The sequence below is a fragment of the Gavialis gangeticus genome, unplaced genomic scaffold, assembly GCF_001723915.1.
Source record: "Gavialis gangeticus isolate Ggan-Ray unplaced genomic scaffold, GavGan_comp1, whole genome shotgun sequence".
In the NCBI taxonomy this organism is placed as follows: Eukaryota; Metazoa; Chordata; order Crocodylia; family Gavialidae; genus Gavialis; species Gavialis gangeticus.
Genome location: NW_017729033.1, coordinates 18,273,649 through 18,299,510, shown reverse-complemented (window position 1 = coordinate 18,299,510; position 25,862 = coordinate 18,273,649). Strand labels below are relative to the sequence as shown.

General features: G+C 45.0%; 1 protein-coding gene across 6 annotated transcripts in view; it reads right to left on the bottom strand.

Annotated features, from left to right (window-relative positions):
- Window positions 1–25,862, bottom strand: part of FGFR3 (fibroblast growth factor receptor 3) — a 113,952-nt gene that overhangs the window by 16,064 nt on the left and 72,026 nt on the right. The window contains exons 4-10 of one of the 6 annotated variants that reach the window (XM_019526289.1): window positions 19,640–19,809; window positions 14,307–14,430; window positions 13,679–13,869; window positions 8,419–8,569; window positions 3,935–4,125; window positions 2,801–2,946; window positions 2,574–2,695 (exon numbers count right to left, since the gene is read on the bottom strand). In XM_019526289.1, the coding sequence (XP_019381834.1) occupies window positions 2,574–2,695; window positions 2,801–2,946; window positions 3,935–4,125; window positions 8,419–8,569; window positions 13,679–13,869; window positions 14,307–14,430; window positions 19,640–19,809 (1,095 nt within the window). Of the gene's footprint in view, window positions 1–2,573; window positions 2,696–2,800; window positions 2,950–3,934; window positions 4,126–7,164; window positions 7,310–8,418; window positions 8,570–13,678; window positions 13,870–14,306; window positions 14,431–19,639; window positions 19,810–25,862 lie in introns of all 6 variants that reach the window. The other 5 variants (XM_019526290.1, XM_019526293.1, XM_019526291.1 and 2 more) reach the window with 5 other exon arrangements.

Here is a 25,862-nt window from a genome sequence, read left to right as displayed (position 1 = left end):
AGACCGGGGCTGTCCCGTTTTGTACTGAATACTTAAATATTCATTGAGAAAGAGAATATTCTGCTCTATCTGATTAGGGCATTCACCTGAGAGGTTTAACAGCAGGGTACCAGTCTTTGCTCAAGTGAATACTTAGGCATTTTTATACAAAGGAGAACAGCATCAAGGAGTGACTGAGGGCCCCCCATCCCAGAGCACCCTCTATTTAACCTGGTGATTAAGATACTGAAAAGGTGGACAACATGGGTAAAATAATAAAATCCTTTGAGCTAAGAAGGGTCTTCTGGATATTGGCTGAATGCCCTAACCTATTAGGATACCAAATACAAGGAGAACCACCACACCAACTATGATTTTTTTTTTTTTTTTATGAATTATGTCTGATTTTACTTGCATCAAAGATACCCAAAATGAGCCAACACAGACTGTGCCTTTGTTGTGAAGAAGGCTAATGGCATATGGGGCTGCATTAGTAGAAGCCTTCCCAGCAGATCAAGGGAAGTGATATGTTGCCGCTATTCAGCACTGGAGCTGGGGACATGACTTATGAGGAGAGGCTCACGGAGCTGAGCTTATTTAGTCTGGAGAAGAGAAGACTGAAAAGGGATTTAATAGCAGCCTTCGACTACCTGAAGAGGACGGAGCTCGACTGTTCTTGTATGTCCTCTATGGTGATGGCAGATGACAGAACAAGGAGCAATGGTCTCAAGCTGCAGCAGGAGAAGTTTAGGTTCGATATTAGGAAAAACTCTCCCACTAGGGCTAAGTGCAGACAGTCAGAAAGTCTACGGCTGAATCAATTCAATCTAGGCTGCCTTCTCTAAGCTGCATACGTTGAACCGATAACCGACTGAACTGATGTTTAATTTTCAATTGGGAAAGGCAGGGGGAGGCCTGCAATGACCCAGGCCAGTAGGCAGAAGGTGCTAGAGCTTGTCTCCCAGCCTGCTGGCCATTACCAGTCCTGTCAAGTGTCCTCCACTGGCTCTCCAGTACATGCTCCCAGCCCCCCGTTGTCCCCCCACAAGGGGTTAAAGAGCCCCTGTCTGAGTGCGGGCCCACTTTGGGGGGCCTCTCCCACAGGAGGTTTCCCCCAGCCTGGGTTCCCTGGCCCAGGCAGCCCTGGGGAGCCGAGGGGAATCCCCCCCACCCCCCTTTCCCAGCTGCCGATTGCTTCAGCTGCTGCCAGAGGAGAGGAAGAAGGAGTCCTTTCAGCCGGGTGCCTGCCCATTAGTCCAGCATGGTGGAACCGGGGAGCTCCCGCTTTGGGGAGCTTCCCCGCACCCTAGGCTAGGGTTCACCTGGGCTAGGGTGGGTGGAAGCTCCCCATGCTGGGCTGATGGGCAGGCACCCGGCTGGGAGGACTCCCCTTCCCTCCTTGGGAAGGGGGGAGGGTTGCCGAGGGCTGAAAAGCCCCCATCACAGGGGCTTTCCCTACTGCCACATGCTGTGTAGACCCTGGCTAGTGGGGTCTGTTCCCCTGCCTCCCCCATCCTTATGGGCTGACAGATGCAGGCAGGAAGCAGGCTAAGGAGCAGAGAGGCAAGGCAGTCCCTGCTCCGCTGGAGCAGACAGCATAGCCCAGCGCTGCAAAGCATCTTGGGATGCTGGGGGACAGAGTTAACTTGAACCAGGAAGGGATCGGGGACAGAAGTTCCATAAACAAGTTTGACCTAAATCAATCAAGCCTGATACTGCATCCAACCAGGTTTATCTTAAACTGGTTTTGGCCATTTTGAAAGCGGTTTATGTATATTGCACTTCTGTTCTGTTACAGGTTTAAACCAGTTTCCAATCAGTTAAACTGGTTTATGTGTAAATACTGTCTCTAGCCTAGGAGGGTAGTAAGACACTGGAACAGGTTACCCAGAGAGGTGGTGGAAGCTCCTTCCCTGGAGGTTTTTAAGACCTGGCTAGACAAAGCTTTGGCTGGGATGATCTAGTTGGGGATGGTCCTGCTTTGAGCAGGGGTTGGATTAGATGACTTTGGAGGTCCTTTCCAACCCTAATTTTCTACGATTCTGTGAAATGGAATCCAAATGTTTAGTTTGGCCCAAAATGAATGTTTTCCTCTTCTTGTCTTGGCAACAACAAGAACAACAGTGTTACAGCTCATTTCAACTCAGCGGGGTTTTTTGTTTTTTGTTTTGATTCAATCACTTCAAACCAAAACAGAAATTGCTTGCACAGCCCTGCTGTCAAGAGAACCTCAGCAAGGATATATGTGCTCTCTAAATCTAGCTAGGCTCTTCACAGTATCAGAAAACCTCTCAGCTAGTATTTTAACTTCATAACCTGCTCGCGAAGCAGGGAAGTACGATCTCCAGTTTAGACAGTGTGCTGAGTTGAATGCAGATCCACTGCCTTACTCAAAGTCCCACAGGAAGTTTGTGGCTGAGCTAGAAAATGAACCTCACTTTCTGGTACATCAGTCCAGTGCTTGACCCACCAGAATAGCCCACTTAAGGGTTGCCCTTCTTTGGTATTAATATTTTTTAAGTGGTACAAAGGCAAATACCTCTGTAAAACTCTCCCCTGCTTCTGCCATTCCCTTCCCAGAAACTTTCCCATACCTTTCAACATCTTGACAGCTACAGTGATGGACTTGTTTGGTTTGTCCTTATCGATCCCAATTGCTTCTGCCATTACCACTTGACCAAAACAACCTTCACCCAGAGGCTTGCCCAGAGTCAGGCTGCAATGACAGATACAAACAAAAGCATTAATAGGAAACCAAGCTGACGTGCAGAATGAAGACAGAAGAGCAACCAAATATATTCAGTGTGTGGGTTTGACTGACCGAGATCTCATTAGTTCCCACTTGGGGTCAGCAGGAAGTTCAAGCTCCGAGACGTTAGCCAGCATTGGCCCATCGCTGGATGACAGTCGCGTGATTCTGACCAGCGGGGTATTCGAATTCATGGAAGAATTTGACTCCAGTGACACCTGCTTGAATAGAGCAAATGAGGTGTTATTGCCGACTGTCTCCAGATTGTATTAATGGACAGATTCCTTCAAAGGAAGCAGCCAAAAAAGAATATGTCTGATCTTCAGTTACTAAAGTTTTCCCAATGAATTGCAACCTGGGAATTCAAAGTAATGTGTTCTAACTGTAGTAGGGCATAGATTTAAGTACACAGAGCCAGGTTGTCCATAGGTGTAAATCAGTGTTACTCCATTGAAGCTGACTATCTATGCCAATTTACATCATCTGAGGATCTGGCCTGTACACAGTGTGTGCTCATGCACATGGACTCAGATCTTAGAGTCAGAAATTTCCCTTCCCAGTGCTTCAAAAGCACTGGCTGAGACTATGCACTGAACCAGCAAGACCCACAGACCTATTTAATGCAGATGTTCATTAGGCTGCAATACCAGCCAACAATACACCTGTGCTGTGGTTAGGACTAGACATGATTACATGGTGCAAAGCGCAGTCACATCCATTGGAGAAAGCTGGTCCAATTCTGCCCAGAGGTTCTGCTAGTAATTTCACTGGGAGCAGGATAGACACAACCAATATGCCGAATTTTCACACCAGACCTTCCCTCCTTGTAGACCAGGGATGCAGACCCTGTAGACTGTTTGTTGGATCGCCTGTTTTCTGCTTGGTATTGTAAAGCAGAGCAGATTTAAGAAACTGTTTGACTAGTGCTACGTAAGCACGGGTCTTTGGGAAACTGCTCATCTAGGAGAGAGAAACTGGAAATAGTTGACTACCACAAGCTACACATTCACTGAAACAGGAGCAAATGAATCAAAATGAAATCAAATGACACATGGGGCCCGATCTCTTCTGAAGCTATCGGCTCACTGATGTTAATCAGGTTTTTGATGGAGCAGTGAATTCCAGCATCAGATTTCTGTTCTAGAAAGGAGGTTAAGGAGGACAGGGGAGGTTATAATAGGGAATAGGAATCTTGTATCTACTTTCTGTTACCTGTCTCTTGAGAGGAAATTTGGAGACTTTCTGTACAGTGGGGGTGTTCATGGCTTTTTTGTTTGGCATCTTCATCCTCCAAATAATCACGACGGCAAGTGCCAGGATGAAGAGCACAGAGCCAGTTCCATAGCTGAGGATGCCAGTATAAACCGAGCCAATGTCCACTTCTGTTAGCTCTTCAGCTGCAGAGGAACAAGACATACGAGTCAGGCAGGCAGACGGGTGATGGGGACAATATGCGTAAGAAATTCAGGTAGGGCTGAATGAAAACTCACAGTAGCCAATGGGGATCTTCCTATTGACTTCAGTGGGGACTGAATGCCTCTCTAAGACCAAACACATCTTTGTGCATTCACCTTTTTTGTGTGTCCAGAACCTCAGTGCCTTTCATGGATGTTTCAGGTATGCAAAGAATGCAGGATTGGGCACCTGTATTTCACTCATCAGTTTTGCCCTCAGTGAATTTTACATGGTTTAATCCCAGTGCTGGCAACCAACCATACAGCAATTCAAGCTTCCCACCTGGATCTTAGAATCATAGAAAAACGGGGCTGGAAGTCCTTCAGGCAGTCATTTTGTCCACCTGCTTGAACTCAAGGCAGGAACATCCCTGTCTAACCCATCCCAGACAAATGTTTGTCTAACCAGGAAAGGAACACTGCCAAGGAAAGTGAGTCTGCAGCCTCTCTAGGTACTCTATTTCAGTGCTTAACCACTCTCCGAGTAAGAAAGTTCCTCCTAATATCCAACCTGAATGTTGCAATTTAACTCCTTTACTTCTTGTCCTGCCCCTTGTCATCAAAGGGCAGTAAAGTTAAAATGAGACATTTGGGGGAGGTTAAAATGAAAAATGTTCTTAAAGGATCATTTATCGCTCTCCAAAAGACCCATCCCGTGACTTCAGAAGAATCAGCCTTTACATGGGATCACTAAACAGGCAGGGGCACTGTCATAGCCTTATGCATTTTGGTAACTACAGCATAACTAAATGTTAAATACAAGGGGCTCCATCCTGCGGTTCTTGTTCAAGCCAAGCAGCACTCAAAAAATCGTCCCCAACCTGTTCCATTCAGGATAGGCACTTTTACGTTTAAAAAGGTTCAAAATAAGATATAGAAATGGAGACACACAATGGTTCTTAATCAACAGCGGAACTCCTCATAGTGAAGTCCTATTTCCTTTCCCAGCTATTTCCCTAAGGACTGTAACTTGAGCTGGTTAAATTGGGAAACATCAGTGGAGCTACAGTCACTGGCACAGGAGTAAAAAAACCTCACAGTAGAGCTCTCTCTCCAGGGGCAGTGCAGACGTGAATCACTTGAGCCCCAAACCAAGACCTATCAAAACCAGTGGGAGTCTTTCCATTGACTTCAGCGGGCTTTGAATCAGGCCCTATGGACATACGGTCCATAAGGGAACATGGAAGTGGGTATGCTGTAGGCGTAGGGTATGCCTAGCATATGGATATACAGGAATGCATAGCGGACAACCTGGGTAGCGGCAAGCTAGATACCAGCTGACCACAGGGCCAGAATGTGCCAGGTGCTGAGCTTTTCCCATCTCTTCTGAGGTCAGTGGGAATTAAAGGGTTTCACAGGACCAGGCCCTCTAATCAACAGGCAGGAAGTGCATTTACCTTGAAATACGGTATTGGGGTACAGAGGCCATCTCCTAGCTCTGGTGCTCACAAAGCTAAATATTCTGGTGTGGGGATGTTCTCTTTGCAAGGACTGAGTCCTAAGTGGGAGATTTATTATGAACAGGTTGCAGCCAGCACCTCTCACGTGCCAGCTGGGACAATTTGGGTATCGAATGATGGCTGGTTACAACTGAAGCATCATCGTATTGGAGTTCACTATAACGTTCCACTGTAGTATCTTTTTCATACATTGTAAGTTCACATGCTTTAAAAACAACAGCAATGATTTGATGATACAAGAGGCAGAGGCTTACAATAAGGTAAATCCGGACTCTCTAACCAACAAAAAAATCTTTTTTTTTTACATCAAGGGGATAGCAGAAGTGGAAACAGAACGAGACACCAGGATGGAACAGACTATTGTAGACCTGGCAAACAGAGAGAGGAGAACCAGCAGATCCCAACTGTATGAAGGCAAATCTTGGAAGGGACTCTCAGTCCCTTAATAAAGGCAATTATTAATATGAAAAAAAATCACCAATTCACTGAAAATCATGGTTTAGAAATGCCAAAGTTTCTGGATGCGAAAAACATTTTGGGGGGTTGAGGGTGGGAAAGCAGAGAGGTTGAAAGTGTGCAGTTCTTCTGTTGCAGTCTTGAGGGACTCTTGACAACTATGTTTGGTCTGTTCCTACAACTTCTCTTGAGCACAACACCCAGTTTCAGTGGGAATGATGCCCAACTAAGGACTGCACCTCCCTCATGCTGTCCTATCCTGCCGAGCCAGGGCTTCAGGCTCTTTATCCTCTCCCCACACCTAGGTCAGGGGCTGAGGTTAGCACTGCTCCTCTCTCATCAGCCAGACAGATCTCTCTGTGCATGCTCTGAATGCCAATTAAACTTTTCCATACTAACTAAATGCCAGTGTACCATGGCCCCAATCTTCAGAGCTGCCATCAGTTGAAGCCGTCAGTAATCAGTGCCTCTGAAAATCAGGCCATTATGCTTCGGAAGCGGCCCTCGCTGTGCCCTTCCGCCTAAGATCCACGTGGGTATGGAGAGATGAACAAATTAGAGCTAAACACTGGAGGAAGGAGCCTCAGCTGACTCAGGATTAATTTACTGGTGCATCTACTCTATCCCAGGGCTAAACTGCCTCGATTTAACTGCTACCTACCTCAGGATATAGAGGATGGATTAAACCGTTATCACGGATCAGATGATTATCCCCTCCCCTTTCAATTCTGGCATAATGTCCATCTGCCCACAGGCTGTATTTCAGCCTGCTCATTTAGAAACAGGCACAGCATTAACTATGTAAATCAAAAGGGTCTTAAGAGACTGAGACCGCTACTCTGTGATGTGCTTTGAGATCCTCAGCCGAGACGGAAGCAATTAATATGCAACAGTGGTATCGACGGCATGGCAGATGGAAGAGGAGAGTTCTTCCTTGCAGGCAGGTTGTCTGAGGATCAAAACTCCTGGCTCAACGTGAGGTAGAGCGTGCAGGAACTTGGCATTTCTAAATTACACATGAAAGGGCATCCCCAAGAGGAAAGGAAGAGGACAGCACAGAAAATACCTGGTAGAACCGCCAGCCAAGCAGAGTGATGTGAAAACCCAATAGAATTCCCAGCGAGACAAGTATATTCCCCTGCATCCTCAAAAGTAACATTTCGCAAGTACAGAATTTCTAGCTCCTTATCCGTTGTGTTAACACCTGCCGTCTACGGGGAAAAAATACACACACATAGAGAGAGGGAAAACAGAGTAAGCCACATTCCCAGCAAAGGGTGAGGACACCACAGACTTACAGGCAAATTTCAAAAGCAGATTAAGATTTTACTGTATTCGTTTCAATGGCCCATCTTCCACATTTATTCATTCATTCATTCCCCTTTGCAACCTGTAGTAAAAGCAAAAAGTTCCCTTCACCAGGCTCTTACTCTGTCCCACTAAAGAAGCATGCAAGCAAAAGCATCAAAAATGAAAAATTGCCCCCACAATATGACTGACTGTTGGTTAGTAGGGTGAGTGTAAGACAAAAAGGGAGATCGTAAGGGGAAATAAAAGGAGAGAGAGAGAGAAAGAGAAAGAGGAGGGGGAATCTAATGAGGAAATATCAAAGTGCTGATCAAATAAATAGCAAAATGTTCATCCAAGAACATTATTTTAAAATGTGTATTTGAAAACCAAGAGCCACTTCTGCCTACTGATTACACAGCTCTTGATGTGATCATGTAACAACAGCATGGATATTATGGATGACCATTAGAAAGAGTCCTGTAGGAACCTGCCAGCATTACACGGGAGACAGACTGAGCAAAGGACTAGACAACTTCTTCCAGGGTGCAATCGATGGAGTTAAAACAGACTAACTGGGCTTTTCTTATTCTCTTAGTGCATGTTTGCCTGCATGATCCAATATCGATACGTTTGAGTAACTAATGAAAAGGGGAAAAAATCTGTTTATTGATTATTTTGTGGGCGAAAATAGTTTAAAAGATTTGATTTCTTAGAGCTTTGAGTGTCATCAGTCATTAGCATGCAATTCTGTTATCAGCACTTAATCGCAAGGAAGGGAAAGGAGTATCAGCAGAGAGAGTTGACAGTACTATTTGACAGTCATTTTATTGTGGGAATTTTTCCATTGCAATTGATGTATAGGCATTAAGTTCTTTAAAAAAAATATTAGCAAGAAAATAAGGTAAAGCCATTCAGCGTCAGTTGACAGGGTGTCATATGAAATGAATAGTAATTTTAATCACTAGCTTCTTAAAATGTTACAGCTCATTCTTGCAGTTGCTAGGGCCTTGGGACAGAGTCTGTAGTTTACCTGGTTTTGGTTTGCGAATGTGGAGCCAAAATGGTTTTTCGGCTATGCCTACGAAATTGTTGGCTCTACACAGATATTCTCCTTCATCTTGTTCTGTCACATTGAACAGATTTAGGTTAGCATCGGCTTCAGCGTTTTTACTGATCCAAGACTGCAGGAACAGACAGAAACCTGAACTTCAGTAAACCAAACAATACCTCCATTGAACCTAAGTTAGCTAGGACTGATTGTTCACGACCCCTTTATGCTTTCTCAGTGTGAGGACCACCCCTGTTCACCTTACTCAGGTGAGCAGAGACACCTAATAAAGACATGGGTGAGCCAGCTGAGTTGCGCTGCATACAAATTAACTCCCCTCCCTTTTCCGGTCCTTCTAAAATTAAGGCAGCGTCAATCCTTCTTCAAAAGAAAAAAAAAAAAGGGTTACCCAGTTCTGCATCTGGCAGCAGCCAAAGATTCCTTGGTTTGTTTCTTAATAACTCTGTAGACAGGAGCACTAGGAAAAGGGCTTAAATGGAGTTTTGTTTGCGACTCAACTTGGCAAATACTGTTTCAATTATCAGGATTCCAGAATAGAATTTGGAAATAAAATATAAGCAGCGGCAGTCTGAAGCCTGCTGCTGACTTTGCTTTTCAGAAATTAGCTGTAATTTTTTCCACTGCATATAGGAGCCTCTTCTTTACTAAATAAAATGGTGCATACAAATCAAATTAACTTCAGAATGTTATATGAGGTTCGCTTCTCTTCCAAAGTTGCCACACCAGCGCATTGGCTTGTTTCTAAACAGTTGTTTTTATTTGGGATGACTCTGAGCAACCATTTTGGGGGGCCACAAAAGGTGCCTGGTGAAAGAGTTGAAAAAAATACCCCTCTGATTCAGGACAATAAACCAAAATCATAGCATTCTCGTATTTGGATATTTTTCTCTCTGGTGCTATATATGTGTGTCCCCCCCCCACTCCTAATATAGGGCCAGATCCTCCTGATTTGCCTGGTATCCCATTGGAAATAAAGAGGTTTGCAAATTTAGCTGTCAGCAAATGACCCCTGTGTCATTCAAGGGATCCTCAGATTCCTGGATAGGCTTTGCTGTTTCTGGCCAGTCTCATTCCCAATACTCACACTTAAGAGACAGGCACAAACAAACTTCATCAAGTCAGCTAATAGGGAATAGCTCTTTTTTTTTTTTTAGCTGCTACTGCATTATTTATAATTAAACTGCTTGCATTTTGATGCAGAGGGTGCAGTTTATCCTCTGCCAGAGCCTGGAGCACAGAGTTTTAAATCCCCCCAACTGGCACACAGATAACGTTCCTCTGTACATCCTGCTAAATTCCCCCTGTACTCTACAGAACTTTTTTTGTTTGCAGATTAGGCCCAGCTTTGCGGTAATTGATCCAGATGGTGGTTTGGTTTTGTTGAGCAATTTCAAAAACAGATTAAAGGGTAGCATTAAATTTAATTATCTAAGCAAGGGGAGGGCTTGTCCGCCAGATCTGTGCATGGAGGGTATCTTCATATGCACAGCAGATCATCTTCCTTCTTGCACAAATGACAATTCAGAAGCTCCTAATGTTATACTCTCGACCATATTCTGGATTCTAGAGACCCACCCCCTGCTGCCTTGCAGATTCATATGGGGCAAGAAGAATAGGTAGGTCATGTGAGAGCCCCCATTTCCCTCCAGACCTGTGGAAATTACACCAGAAATAAGAGAACCCTTTTGGCAGGGAGGACATGGTAGTATCCTTGCATCACTGTTAGGGACCAAAGTCAAAGCATGTGTCAGCTTCCATGGGTGGGGGAAAGTAAAATCTGTTCCATGCCAGAATGACATGCGGGAAGGTCTGATGGGCAGGAGCAAACCAGCTCCAAGATAAAGCCTTACCTTGGACATCTGCATCTTTTGGTTTAAAGAAAAAAATTTCTGTACAAAGCTGGGCCTGATCACAGCAAACCGCTGTCCAGTATTTGAGAACAACAATGCACCCCCAACATGGAACTATTTGGGACAATGCGCAACCCAGCGCAGTCTGTGTTCACCAGAAGTTATGTGGCTCCTCCTACTGAATAAAACTAAAATCAAGAGGCTGCCAAGGCTCACACTTCTAGGAAGACAGTTTATGCTATCTAAAGAGAAAGTATTTGGCAGTTCTAATAACCTCGCTACCCTTCTGCTGCTCAAATTTAAATTTTAAAACACTATTTATATGCAAAGGTCTTTGCTACAGCATAGTAAAGGCTTGCATTTGGTGACCCAACCTGTTGCTTGTAGCAACTTTGCGAGCTTCCAAAGGTAGCACTTCATCCTGGAGGGACCACACACCAAGCAAAGAGGCTATACCGTGTGGCATGTGACACAGCTAGTAATTCAGCACTCTGTGCCTTGCAGCAAAACCGATGGGAAATTAAAATAGTCATATTTCAAGCAAACTCGAGGCACAGACAGAAAACAAAGATTTATCGACTTGCTAGAAGCTCACAGTGCCAAATACTGAGCATTCATCTCCAGCCATTTCTTCCACTGTCTTTGGTTGATCAGTGAAATGATTTTTTTAGGGTCTCTGCCTTTATTACCCCTTACAAAGTTAGCACTTGTATTTATAGTCTGAGAATGTCTTTAATTTCACGTGAAGAGAAAGGGTGCCTTGACAGTGACAAAATGCTGTGTCTTGGGGCAGGGTTGGGTTAGAAACCAAAGGCTGAATTCTGTATTCAGCTGTATCTGTGCAAAGCTGGAGTAACTCCATTCAGCCCTATGCATTTTAAATGTCCTTCCCTATACCACACTAGTGCATTCAAAGTGCAGGAGAAATTTTTCGTCTAATGCACTTTTCACTGTTGCTGCTCTCGTCTGTTTAGAGCTCTCACAGCTCAAATGGGGAAATGGACAGGTTAGCTCTATTTTCATTTGAAGTCCACGAGTCTTATTGTCTCAACATTAGAAGGTCCCATCTACAAGAGTGCTTACCTGCATGCCCAGATTGCTTCCTATTCAGACCTTAAATGTTGGATGCTGCAAGTGAGAGAGGAACAGTGGAAAAAACCCTGGGCGTATCCAGTTCACTCTCCCTTTCAGCATACACTCTGCCACTGTGACACAGGGTACTGGGTAAGATGGACCTATGGTCTGACTCAACAAATGGCAATTCTGACGTTCTTGTGTAAAGCCTATCTAAACAGACTCCAACTTTAAGGTTTCATGGTGTTTTGCTAGTAGAGATGCTTTCTTGAATTTGGGCAGCTCTGCTAATGTTAATGGTGTGAACTAATGTGCAGGAGGCCAATCACTGTGACATCATGGCCCCCAGGCACTAGGACAATGCTGCATTACTTAGGTTGCATGCAAGTCACAGGAATACTTCTGCTGATGTAAAAAGTTATTTCAGCAATTCCTGGTTAAATACAACCTGCCGGTATCTTTTGTCATAGCAGTTGTAGGAAATGTATCCTAATGCTCACCACCACTTGTTTCTCTCTCTGTGCTGCGGCAGTATAAGGGAAGCGGGGTGCCAGTGGAGATCTAAACATCTGTTTCTGAACACTTCACTATATATACCTCCTTCCAGATAGAGAAGGATATTATTTTTAAGCACAATATTTTGTCATTCTACTGCTAAAAAGGACTTTTACAGTCAAATATTCTGGGCCTTGTGCGCATTCAGAGACAGATGCAGGAAAAAAGGGTAACCCAACAGCTCTGCCTGGATTCTTCTCATTAAGCTCTTCCTGCAGATGCAACAATTGTATTAGAGGAACTTGAAGTGCATGGATGATGCAATTTAGACAACACTTCTCTCCCTAGGAATTGTGGCATTACTAGCTAGTTTTGACTGGGCTTTTAGCTCTCTTATAATTCCTGCTTAGAACCTCTGAATATGGAAATAAAGTTTACCACCTCCATTGAAAGAGCACCCAAATGCTAGTCTACACTCTTGACACAAGTACAGTGTAACCATAAACAGAGATTTAGTTTGAGAAAGCCTCCTGGTTTATCTTTCCTAATTCTGAGTATTTGGGACAAATTCTGAAATGCACTTAAGTAATTCAGATCCTTCCTCAAGAGCGATAGCAGCATGTAGAAGCCCAAGTCTGGCAGAATGTCACTGAAACTTCAGAGCCTAACACCTTCAGTGGGAATTAGATACATAAGCACCTTTGAAGATGCCTACAAGCCACTTTTGAGAACATCACCTAGGGCCTCCAACATATATATTTGTCTGTAGTTTGCATTTTTTATTTTGCAAAACATTATCTGCGCACTGCTGAGTTCTCTAATTCACAGATCCAAGACTTCTGCAAGTCTCCTCTTTGCCAGAGCACCCACACACGTTTTACAACTGGATCACTAACAGACGTAGTTGGTATGCACTGCAACTTGGCTAAAACTGAGGAGACGGCTGTACATGTCTTTCAGTAGTCACAGGAAACAGTTGTGATTAATCTAAATGACACTACATATCGCAGTCGCTTCTCATCGATAGAGCTCCTAATGCACTTGTCTAGCAGCAAAAAATATGACCCCCAACAAGTAGAGTTGAGTTCCAAATACAACCGGACTTGGAAAACATCCTCTTTTATCTTGTCCTTTTAATTAACCCTGGGCATATAAAAATGACCCTATCAAGATACAAGCCCTGGGAAGGACTAGCTTTGCACAGGTACTTCTAGAGACAGGAACTGGCACCATTTCTTTAAACACAGAAAATCTTCTTACCTGTATAACACAGCAGATTAATAAACTGAAGAATCTAGTCTAATTCACAATTTATTTGGGAACTACTTCACATGAGGAGGAGTCCATCCCATTGGGCCCTAAATTTACAGCCTGAATTTCTACTAGGATCTATTTAGCTTTAATTTATCTGCTAAGGCATAGAAAGATTAGCATTACAGGTGAAATTTTATCCACATTTAAGTCCATGGCAAAACTCCCATAGACCTCAAATGGGGCCAAGATTTTACCCTAAGGCCTTAAATCTTCCACAGACCTCCTTAATTAGGCCTGCAAGCATTGCAAGCTGATGCTCTGAACAGGCCAGCTGGCTAAGTGCAAACTCTGCATTATCTATGAGCATGGGCTGTATTGCACATCCGTGGGCTAACACAACAATTGCAACCATTCACATTGTGCACAAAACAGAGATCCTGGTGATAATTGGGGGGGGGGGCATTCTGGATGTACTTTAGCAGCACTGAGGCCATCATGGTGACCAGCCTGGCTGAGGCGTTAAGTGAATGCAAATGGTGTATACCAACCTTTAGCACTGTGACATAAGGAGTCCCATCAGGTCCATATTTACTGCCATTGAATTCCACATGTTTCAGCCACTGGATGTGAGGTTGGGCATCGCTGTAAACTTTGCAGTGGAATTCGACATCGCTTCCTACTACCACGGTCTGGTTGGCAGGCAATCCTGCTTGGAGGATAGGCCGGTGGGGAGACCTTTCTGAAATGAAAAGGGAGAAGCCATTTTAACTTTTCTCTCATTTTAAAGAATGTGTCCATCTGCTGCTTTCAACACCACCACCAGCAATGGCAAGAGTCTGTTTAGGAACAGGAGTTCAGTGCTCCCAAGTGACACTGAACCAACCACCCTGGAGCTGACAGCTCTCTGCTTACTCGCAGCCGGGAGACACAGCTTGGGCATCTGTAGGATGGGCTTCCCACCGCCCACACCCATTCACTCCTTTTCCTCTTTGCTGCCAGCAGCTGCCCACCGTGGAGGAGGGACCCAAACCTGCCTTGTTGAGGTCAGTGGGAGGTTTTCCATTACAATAAGGGAAACACGATCGAGCCCTTTGTGAAGGTCTGGTAAGAGGGCTGCGAGTTCATGGCAGGTGACTGTTGCATAATAAAAGTGAAGAGGAATCAGAGGAGTCTCACCTAACACATCTAGCTGGTAAGTGTGCCTAATGCTGCCGTACTTGTTCTCCACAACGCATGTATAGTTCCCCCGGTCGGATGGGACCACGCTCTCCATGACAAGACTCCACTGCTGATGGCGTAACTAAAGGGAGAAAAAACCCACAAACCAACGTCAATCAAACATTGACAGCTAATCTTGTGTTGGATCAATATAAATAGCACATCAACATTCGCTTGCCTCCTTCGTGTTCGGACTGAGACCCACTTATACCCACTTTGCCAGTGGGCAAATATTACTGATGCCTGCTTTAAGGCACGACACATGAGCGGGTGCAATAAAGAAATGAGAATCAGGCTGTTGACTCTACCGCATGGCAGGCAGCGAGCTCAACAAACCCAGACCCTGATGGAGCTTCTAGGCACTACCACGAGACAGAAAATAACGAAAGCAATTCAGAGCTGCACTGTATGTCATTCCTTTCTTCAGAGGATCCAAGAACGATTAATTAAGATAACTTTACAACTGAGGTCCAGAGATTGCCTCAGCTTAAAGGAACTTGTTTCTGTCTGCAGATCTTTCACCTACTGCTGCAACCAGTAACCCTTCAGGTCACTAGACTTGAAAGAGATTGTAAAAAAAGAAAAATATTCTCCATTTTCGTGGCTTGTTTAAACTGGGAGCTTGGCAGTACTTCATCTACAGCCAGCTTCACATTCCTTCTCTATAAAGGTACTGGTTATCTGATTGCATGTCTTCTACATGCTAACAGGTGAAAAAAAAATCATGAAGAGTCACGGGAGAACCAATACTGTAAAGTACAGGTGGATCCTCCTAGTCTCTGCTGTACTCCCAGAGACTCCATATCTTTCCTTTTAAGACTGACTAGAAAGAGAGACTAGCGAGGTCTCTTAAAAGAGACCTGACCAAGATGGCAGGGGCTATCACTGGCAGATCTGAAAAAGGAAAAAATGGTGACATGCTGATACTGTATACTGATACAGCCGAGTACAGGGTGGACTACTCACTACTGCAGAGGTGTCAAAGATGTGGCCTGCAGGTGTTGCATCCACCCTAACTAGTCTGGGCAGCTACCACATGCAGGAGAGTTTTGAAGCAGCCAGAGTGGGTGCCAGATGTGGGACAATCCCAAATGAGCTGGAGTGTGTACTGTGTGCACTGGATCCAGCATGCACCAGGAAGTCCATGGGCCTGATCCAGCCATTCATTCAGCCCATGGACCTGACCTGTGCCATTCATGTGGCCTGCACTACACAAGCCACCTTTCCAATTAGTTAAGAGAAAGAACATGCATGGGAAGCACTGCAAACTGGGACCAGAGCTACAAAGCAAGCACTCTTGGGCAGTCAGTACTCAAAGGGATTTTCACACATGCAAAATGTACATTTAGGAGTCGAATCTCTTAGAAACAGTCACTGAACAACCCTACCCAAACCTCTGGACATAGAGGCTGCTTACAGACATTGAAAAAGAAAAACAACAAAAGAACCTACACTTTGCTGGAAGAGTCTCCACAGCATCTGTACAGATTGGGAGCGTCAGTGGGGCTTTTTGGAGCTTTCATCTAAAGCTGGGTCAATCGGCTATTAGATAAAAGTGCCAAAAATGCCCCACTGAAGTACTTGATCTATACAGACGTCAGGTGGGCCAGGCCCAACTGGTGTGCTGCTTCTTCCAGGCATATGCTGGACTTGGTGCGGGAACATGCAGCGTTTAAAGTAAAATGTCATTTTTGGTTTTTTTTTAATGCTTGCAAGCAGTCTTAAATGAGAACCTCCCTCCAGGTGGTAGGTAACTGTAACGCATCCAAACATTTGCAAGTGGACTCTCAGTACAAAGAAAACAGAACGGCAGCTTCAGTGATGCCAGGTCTTTACGCTCTCTCATCTACGGCTGGGTAAGTACATTATGGGTATAACCAAATCGCCACCTCTGGGGCTTGTCTGCTCTAGGGAACTGCTGCACCCTGAGCTATGGTGCAGGGAGTCTTCCGTGTAGCCGAGAGGAGGAGATTGTCTGCTACTGGACTGACACCAGCTCCTGAAACAGCAGAACCTGAGTTGGCAGAAGCCTTGTTCTGCTACAGCTGCATTCATGCTGTGGATTTTGCTGACCTGGCTATATCACCTGTGTGGTTCATCCTGAGTGGCCACAGCTAAGCCAGCAAGATTTTGCTATGCAGATTGAGCCTTCTAGCTGCAGCAGAATTCAAGCATCAAGCTCCCATGCCCCCATGATTTGGTTTAAAGGGAACAAATGGTAATCAAACATTTAAATGCTGGCACTGGCATTATCACAGTGGGGTTATCACGAAAGGTCTAATAAAACTTGATTGTAATAAAGCAAGCAAGCCAATTGTAATAAAGCTGCACTGTCCCCATCTTTGCATTCTCATAAGCAGAAGCTGACTGGCCAACTTGCCTGAGTTTTGTTCTTAACAGTCGACCAAAGTCCTTCTTTTCACTTCAATGCATGTGTAATAAAACATGAAGGTGCAGCTAAACTTTCTGCAGCCTGAAGACTACAGGCTCAAATTCTGCCCTCAGATATCCAGCGGATTCTGCACCAGAAAGCTGAATGTAGGCAGTTTCACCCTGAAACTTCGCATTTTCAAAGCAATTATTGCTGCGGAACCTAGGATCTGAACTTCGAAGCAGGGCAGATCCATGTATGAAACCTACAGTGGCTCCAATTTCCTTCGTGAGCCGTAACACAGACCTGGCTACAAACACCAGAACAAGACAGACTTTTTTTTTCTTTTAAGAGTTTATCACCACAGTTTCTGGGACTTGAACTTTATAGTCTACATGCAGGCTAAATGTTATGACTCAGCCCACATCCCCATGAGGCAGAACTTACTTGCAAAAGAAGTAAATAAGGAAAAGTTTTAGCTGAAAGCAGATTCTAGATTCAAGAAAGGGATGTTCCTGATTCTGGATAGGTGCTATACTTGATAAAACACTAGACACACCGAATAACTCAGTGCAGATGTTAATAAAGGTCGGCAAGATACTGGAAATACCTCTGGTTTATTGGGTGTTGTCATTCTTGGCTCCCTACGAGACAAACATTTGCAGACACACTTAGAAGCTCAAGCTATGTTTGCTAGACTGGTATGCAAGTCAGTGCAATGGTCTGGGGAAAGGATAATCCTCAAACCCTCCCCCCCCAGCTCTTTCCTTCTAGGGTCATTTAACACACACAGGCTTATGATATTATAGATTCCAAAAAGGATTTAACTATTAATGCGCTTTGGGAAAATTCATATAAGTCATATGAATTTCACTCCTCCACCAGTTAAGGATGAAATAGATGGAGGGGAGTTTCTCCCGCGCTTCATATTTTAAAGACTTTAGCTTCCATTTTGTCGCCTTTGCAACGGGGATTGATCCTTAGATAGAATCGACATGCCATATAAAAAGAGGCAAAAAAGACATTACAATTCAATTCAACCAAAGTCTAAGCTTGCGTGCTGCAAAGGCCAGCATCCTTCTTGACCAAAGACTTAAAAAAAATAATCTAAAGCTACTCTGACTTTTGGGGACAAAAAGAGTGAATGCTAAGCTTCCCAGGTTGTTCTTAGAGGCTGGATAGTCCACTAGGTAGATGGAGATAAATGTAGAGGTAGAGCTCTCTATATCTATATAGATTTCATAGGCATTCGGGCAGGAAGGGACCCCGAAGGATCATCGAGTCCAGTCCCCTGCCCCAGATAAGTGAGATTTAACTAGTATGGCTGTAACTAATTTGAAATTGCCTTCCGTGGCCTTTTAAGTATTGACCTACTGCTGGAAGGTGCCCATTTGTGAGACGGTGCTGCAGAAACGGAAGTGGTCAGTGTGAGCTCAAGGACTGTGGGAAGGGAAACAGCTTTCGGCATTAGGTTTTATTCTGGAAACACAATTTAGTGCAGCTCATATCGCACACGTTTGTGCAAGGCAGTTTATAAAAGTGCACGCCCGAGCCGGAAAGTAGTTTATCACGATCCTAACAGCACGCCATCAATATAAAAAATTCTGCGCACTGCTTGGTGTCTTGTAAATGTTATCTGGGATCTGATAACGGCAAGGAAGTTTTCCTCCGTAATTCTTTCCTTTCCTCAACTTCTCTCTCCTGTGTGACCTCCACCTTGTTGACCAACCAGGATGTGACCCACCGCTGAGCAAAGCGCTTCAAAAGGTTTCAGGCGAAACAGTCACATTTAGCTCTGCTAGGAGGGTAATCCGAGGGAGTAGAAAGGAAACAGCCTCAAATAAAGGTCTTTCCTGTGACTGCTGCATTTATAGCCATCTTGCTCTTATTCTGTCCCCAGAAAAAGCACCTGAGATAAGCAAAGGCAAAATGAGAACAGCCGATTTTCCTGCTAAGCTCCTGTCTTATTTTGATGTAGCGCCACAAAGCGATTCAGATACCACTGGTTGAACAAGGGGTTTTGGTTGAACAAGTCATCTTATCAAGCATTCCTTGCAGTTTACTGCTTCTCACTCTTCACAGGCTCTGTTTGTAGACACAGCAGCTATAATACCTCTCAAATCAAAACACCTTTAGCAGCCATTGTCTCCTTTGCAATACCCAGGGCAAAGAGGTTCCCATCACTTGACCACGGGGTCAATCGCTACATCACAAGAATGTTAATGCCCACAAACATGATCACTGAGATCTCCCAGCATTTCTGAAGGGCTCACATTACACTTTTCAAGATAAGAGTCCCATTTTTAATTATGTAGGCCAAACCCTGCTCTACCTTACACAGGTGCAGACCTTGAGTTACTCCATGAATCTCACTGGCATTACTCCGCATTTCCCGTAAAACTCAAGGCCAGAAATCTGGCCCCTTGTGCCTTCTAGTTGCATCTAGTTATTTTACCTACAACTATATACTTGATCTGTTTTTAATCCGACCACTGAGTGACTGACATAGGCAAATGCTGGGAGACTTAGTACTCTACCAGCAGCTACTTTTAATGCACGTGCATCCAAACAATTACCACAGTTACCAAAAATATCCCCAGTCTAGCAGAAGTCACCCTGGTTCATGACCAACACACAGAGATACATTGCCTCTCAATCACAGAGGTCCTGGAAAACAGCATTTTTTAAAAAACACTTTAGAAAAAATAATTTCCTGGCTGGAGGCGCAGGGAGTAAAGGCAGAAAAAAGGGCAGAAGCCCAAATGGTCATGGAGCTAGTTATTATGTAAAGCCAGTGATTTCATGATCACATGCCCCTGTCAGGGCTGCTGAGTGAACAGAGGCTCTAATCTGTCAGTCAATAATGGAACCAGCAATTAACCGAAATACGGAGGTCAAGATTAGCCCATCAATGCCTTACTTTGATGCCTCCAATGCGATGCTCTCCCTTGAATTCTTTGCCATTTTTCAGCCAGTAGATGGATGGAGTGGGGTTCCCTGCCGCCGGGCAGCGGAAGCGAACAGTATTGGCTGCGGGCACAGCCAGCAGCTTCTTCTCCATCCTTTCTGGCCGAGTCCAATAAGGAGCACCTGGGAAGGGGAAGAGACAGAAAAAAAAATACGCTTACTTCTGCAGTGCATAGTATCAGCTGATGAGCAGCTGCATTTTAGGTAGTCTTGGCATGTGCATGATGGGAGGTAAACTGCTACCTTCTGTAGCAAATCAGCTAATGATTCCTGCGTATGTAGAGAGTGTGTATGCACTTAATGTTTATTAGGACAGTTCAGTTACAGTAATACCAGTGCCGATCTGGAGTACCTCTACCGAGACCAACCAGCAGATATATTCTGGTTTAGGGTCAGAATCTAGCCGATGGATTCAAAGATACACGCTTGTACCTTCAACACGAGAGCCCCCAACAACGGCGGGTGACAACAAGATGTTGGAGCAGCCAAGGTACTGATAGTTCAGCAGTGAGACGAGGGAAAAATGCGAGAAGAAAAGGTTTGCTTCTAAGCAAAGGGAAATGTTTTCTGTACCTGTTTTAATGGAAAAAAGCCCAACCCGAAACTGGTTTCATCATGTTTATGTTCTTAAACTACAAGTGATTTTAGTTTTAAGGATTCATGTTACCTTTGAATGGGGATAAGTTTTAAAATGCTTGTGTGTTAGCACAAGATACTTTTATAATCTGCTTTAAGCAGACAGCAATGTTTCTTGGCATTGCTACAAACATTACATATTAACTCCAAATTAAGGCAGCAGCAGCGGCAAACTCATTATACTGGATGGCAAAAAAAAAGCCTCCTGAGATCTGATTTCTGCTTAAGGAAATATTACAGGGCTCTACTTCCGCATCTCTTGGGGGGCCACATCTAGCTATCTGATATAACATGGCTCCTGACAAAGCCAACCAGTAAGCCATGCACGCAAATGCCAGATTTTAAGGTCTGCAGAGGCTGGTGGGAGAAGGAAGGATAACTAGAAATATCCACCCATCTTCTAAGCCAGCGGTTCTCAAACTCTGACAGACTGCGCACCACCAATTTGAAACGGTACAACCTTAAGTACCACCAGCACATTTTTCAGTTCAACCTTAAGTACCACCAGCAAATTTTTGTTGTATAAAGTAATTATAATAAATATGTTAATGCGTACCATTGAAAGGTTGTTTGTGTGCCACTGGTGGTACCTGCACCACAGGTTGGGAACCGCTACTCTGTCAAAGGTGAGGTGTCTACCACCATAATGCCACATAGAGAGATGCTGGGCACATAAACCACATGTTACCAAGAGGAAGATACTCAACCTAGAAGAGGTATAAGGGTCCATCCTGTGACAGCTGCTTGAACACAGCAAGACCGTTGAGCCTGAAGCAGCTCAACAGGACAAATGTTACTGCCTGCCTTTCCTTGCTGACTCTGGCTAACGTGCTCAGAAACAGCTCAGTGGCTTGGGAGCCTACATTTCATTTTCAAAAAGTATTTAAGTCACTTTGCAAGTCAAATGTGTTTCTAGAAATCTTTGCAACAGCTCAGGGACTCCAAGGGCATATACACGCTAACTCCAGACTGTCCTCACATTACTTAAACTATGTTGATAGTAGCCAGGGTGTGAACATCAGCACAGACAACTAAGCTGTGATTCAGACACAGGTTAAGTCCATACGGCACAGTCAGCCTGTGTCACTGGTGTCAGGGTCTGGGAACTAGCATGAGCCCTGACCCAAGCTGAACTTCGTCTTAGCAAAGCCCTGCCCGCATTACCACGTTGTCCCTGCGGCACACACCTGTATATGCTGGGGACATAGCCCGTGGCTCTTTTTGGTGAGGCCCTAGGGCAGCGGTTTTTAAACTTTTTGAGCTGAGCCCCCACTTTGAGTTACAATTTTGTTAGCAGCCCCCACGCCCCAGGGCAGCCAGGCACAGGGCATCCCTCATCCTAGCAGCCGCAGTGGCCCCAGCGCCTCCTGCCTCGACCCCTCCATGGCTTGCGTGCCCACCGCGCCAGGCTGCTGGAGGCCCACTGGTGGAGCCTGCCCAGGGCTCCCTGCATCCTCTAGCAAGGCTGCAGTGGCGCCGGCTCCTTGCAGACTTCTTGCCTGCACCCTGCTGCGTTATGCCCTTCACCGCGTTCCTTCATGGCCCCCCAGGGTGGCGAGCCCCAGTTTGAAAACCTCTGCTCTAGGGTTTCTTCCCCGTCAGTGAGGTCAGTTTTGAGAGAACGTGTTTGTCCTCGTGGAGGGACACTGGAAGACTTCCCCTGCTTGAGTGATCTGGCCTGCACCCTTGCCGTGAAGCGGGTGAGCTCTGGCCTGAGCTACAGCACAGTTTGGACTCTAATGTACCTGCAGCCATGCAAACAAGCACAGGGTTAAGGCACAAATAAGCATGTCCTTGAGGGTGGGAATGAAGGTTTGGGTAAAAGTTGGTATAGGAGCAAACTACAGCACAAAAGTGCCTACAGTTGCCCCTAGAAATGCTTGGAGTGGAATTAGAGAATATGGCAGGCAACCTGCTAGTAGTTATATGGAGACCTGTCTATACCATAGCTCTTATCAATAAAGGGAAGAACGGTCTTAGGTTAAAAGACACTGGATTGGAACAGAGGACCCTCAAGGTCAGGTCTAGGCCCTGTCACAATCTTTATTACATGACCTCAGGTAAGTCACTTAGCCTCTATGCGCCCTGGTTATCGACCTCTAAAATTGGGGGGGGGGGAAGGAAGGAGGCAATAATACTTCATTAGTTTACAGGGATCTTGCAAGGATGGACTCACTAACATCCCAGACAGATGCAGATACAACAGGGCTGAGGGCCGTGCACATGTACCAAACAGCAGGATATCTTAGCTGAGCGTGCCCTATGCATCCTCCTGTAGGAGAGCAGCCCAGTCCCAACTCGGTCACAAACTCTGCAAAGGCTGTTTTAGGCTGGACATAAGAAAAAACTCTTTACCATCTGTGCTCCCAGAGCCTGGAACAGATGTCCCCCAGAAGTGATGCCAGCACCTACTTTGGATGCCTTCAAGATACACTTGGATGCTTATCTTGCTGGGATTATTTGACGCTAGCTGACGTCCTGCCCTTTGGACAGTGACCTGGAGCTGATGATCTTGCGAAGTCCCTTCCAGCCCTAAGAGCTATGAAATCTGTGAAATGAACTGCTGCCCAAGCAACGCTTCCCCTTTGCCAAGGTGTTTCAGACAGCAGCACAAGATGAATGGAGTTAATTCGCACTCGGAAGAAGGGTGTCAATGTCACCCTTATTTATTTTTTCTAGTGAGAATGTATAAATAAGACTTGCTGCAACAGGCCAGCCACAGGTCAATGGTAAAGCAACTATGTACACTGTGTGTATGTGTGCGCGTATACACACACATATACCTCAACTTTGAGAAACTCTGCTGCTTAAGTTTTTAATAAGAGTACAACCCTTGATGACTCGAGGCCTCTGCCCAGTTTCAGAGTTTCTTACAGAACTACCTGTGCTTGGGCTGTAATCTCTGTACATTCATGCCTAATTTAGCCCTGGCAAATTTGGGACTATCCAGGCTCCACTGAAGTCACCAGCACACAGCTGTGTGTTCCTAGGTCTAAAAAACAGTACATACACTTTTTTATTAATAAAATTCATGCCCAATTTTTGACTAGCCAGGCAAACTTTTAGTAGGACAGCTACTCTTTGCCTTTGCTCTGAGCTGCCTTAAAGCACTCGACAAAAATGTGCATGTGTTTTCAACCTAGTATTGTCCATCTCACCCTGAAAAGTTTCACCGCTTTCTGGCTGGTGCTTCAAATACTGAATTTTAATTTCAGGCAAAACTTTTCATCGATATTGAACCCTGTGGGACCCACCTGAGGCACGGCGCTGTATTTTCTTTTGTTTCATTGTCTGCTTACCCCTTCCCAACACAGGCTGAGGAGTTAAGTAGGTTTAGCTCCTCATGTTTCTACTTGTTCCATAATAAACAAAACCAGGGCTGATCTTGCATCACAAAGCCTGAGCTCTCTTCTCTGTATCAGCACGTCAACGTGGAGAGCATGAAGTCATTTTTTCCTGACCTGAAAGCTGCAGTTTATCTAGCCTGAGCTACCAGAGCTTGCCTACAAATTCCTCAGGCCCTCGCATCAGCCAACATGCAAAAGCTATATTCAAATGAAAGAAGCAGGGGCTGGATTAGCTAGTGAGGAGTCTGCAGTCATAGCTGTGGGCTCCTCTTGTTCCTCTCTGCCATACCGGGGGCCTTTGGAGGGCATTGTTCTGGTACAATGCCCTTCCTCTTCCTCCTAAAATCCCTGCAAGCCTAGCAAAGAGCAAGGGTAGACCTGTCCTGTCCTTTCCACGAGCTTCGTTGCGGCACCGAGATCTGGCACCTCCCCTGCCCGGCAGAGAGGACTCTGTCCACAACTGACCCAGAGCCTAGGGAAGACAAGGTTCCTTGGGTAAATCTGATCCTTTTATTAGACCAACTCAAATAGTTGGAAAAATTCTTCTTTGCCAGCTTGCAAGAGTCTAGGGAAGGCTTTCTACACCCTCTTCACTTCCACATGCAATCAAGCTCTCAGGGCAAAACCCTAGCCCCACTGAGGTCAATGGGATTTTGCACCGACTTCAGTGAGACAAGGTTTTCATGCATTATACACATAAACATGGAATATGGGATTTTCAAAGGAGCCTAAGGGATTTAGATACCCACATTTCTTAAGTGACCAACAGCCTCAGCTCCTTTTGGAAACCCGAGCTGTAAAACATTTACAGCTAAATGACACTTAGTGAAATTGTAAAGCAAAACTCTTCCTTGGGTTTAAATCCAGAGTAATCCCATTGAAATTATTGGGGGAGGGGGTGGGGTTACAACTCTGAATTCACATCAAGTGATTTCATGAAATGAAATTTTCATCTACTCAGTGCATGGATTCAGAAAAGGGAAATAGCCATGAAGAGAGAGCTCTCACTTAATAGATGCATTTCTATGCTTTGGGCATAGTTTCATAGACCTGCTGATGGAAGTCCTAAAGGATTTTGCAAAGATGCTCAAGTCAGACAAGCAGCAGGGCCCAGCACGTCTTTTTAGCATCTGTAAACACCACAGCCAAGGCTCCACTTTGCTGTGGCTGTCCTGCCTTTGCCGGAAAGGTACCAGGCTATAGGAAACGGGGTGGAAGATACACAAATTAGGAAGGAGTATCTCTTTATTGCCTTATTGTTTGCACTCCCCTTTGCTAATTTGTTTTAACACTTTGTCAGCCAGACTGCAGGCCACCCGTGTTTAAAGAAGTTAGCAGCCTCTAAATATTGTGTTGTTCATGAAAACTCAAGATTAAGGCCCTGATTTACTTTGACCTGGCAGCCCAAGACTCATCGACTCCACTGGAAGTAGCTAATGCATGTCAAAGGTCAGAATCTAACCTTAATAAGCAAAACAAACCCTAAAGACATGGCCCTTCCTTCCTCAGGGATCAAAGCTGTCTGTCTGTCTGTTACAACTGGGTTTAAGCACTTCTAGTTGCAGGTGGTACTAATAATAAAAGGGAAAAGCAAAAATCATAATGCTGTCTAGCATCTATGGCTTTGGTAAAACTGGATGCATTGCAAGTGGCATGTTTGAATACCACAAAACAACTGGATAGGTGCCCTCTTGCTTCCTGGAAGCTCCAGAGTTCCTACTGCTGCAGTTCTGTGCATGCTCATATTGTCCAGGCTGGCACCTAGCACCTAAGTCCTACCAGGATCCCGACATGTTCCAGGTACATCTCCGGATGTGGTCTCCAATGGCCAGTCCCCATAAGGAAACCAACCCAGTGGGTGTGACTATTAGCGTGTCTAGGCACACACTGATAAGCCAAGCCCCTTGCAAAATTCACTTGTAGCTGCTGTATTTTTCTGGTTCTTTGTGAAAGGTCCTGAAGGTATGGAAAAGAAAGCCTCATGCTGGGTGAAGTGGAGAAGGGGAAGCTGGCGGAGGGGTTCAAAATGAGAAAAAACATGGCTGGGACAAGCAGCATGAAAGATTAATTTGGAAGCAACCCATAGATTTAAGTGGCATGAGGTGGCTCCAGGAAGGCTAGAGTAGGGGATGTTGCAAAAGTCAAGATGGACATGAATGGGGACGTGACCACATTTTCCACCTTGCTCATGGA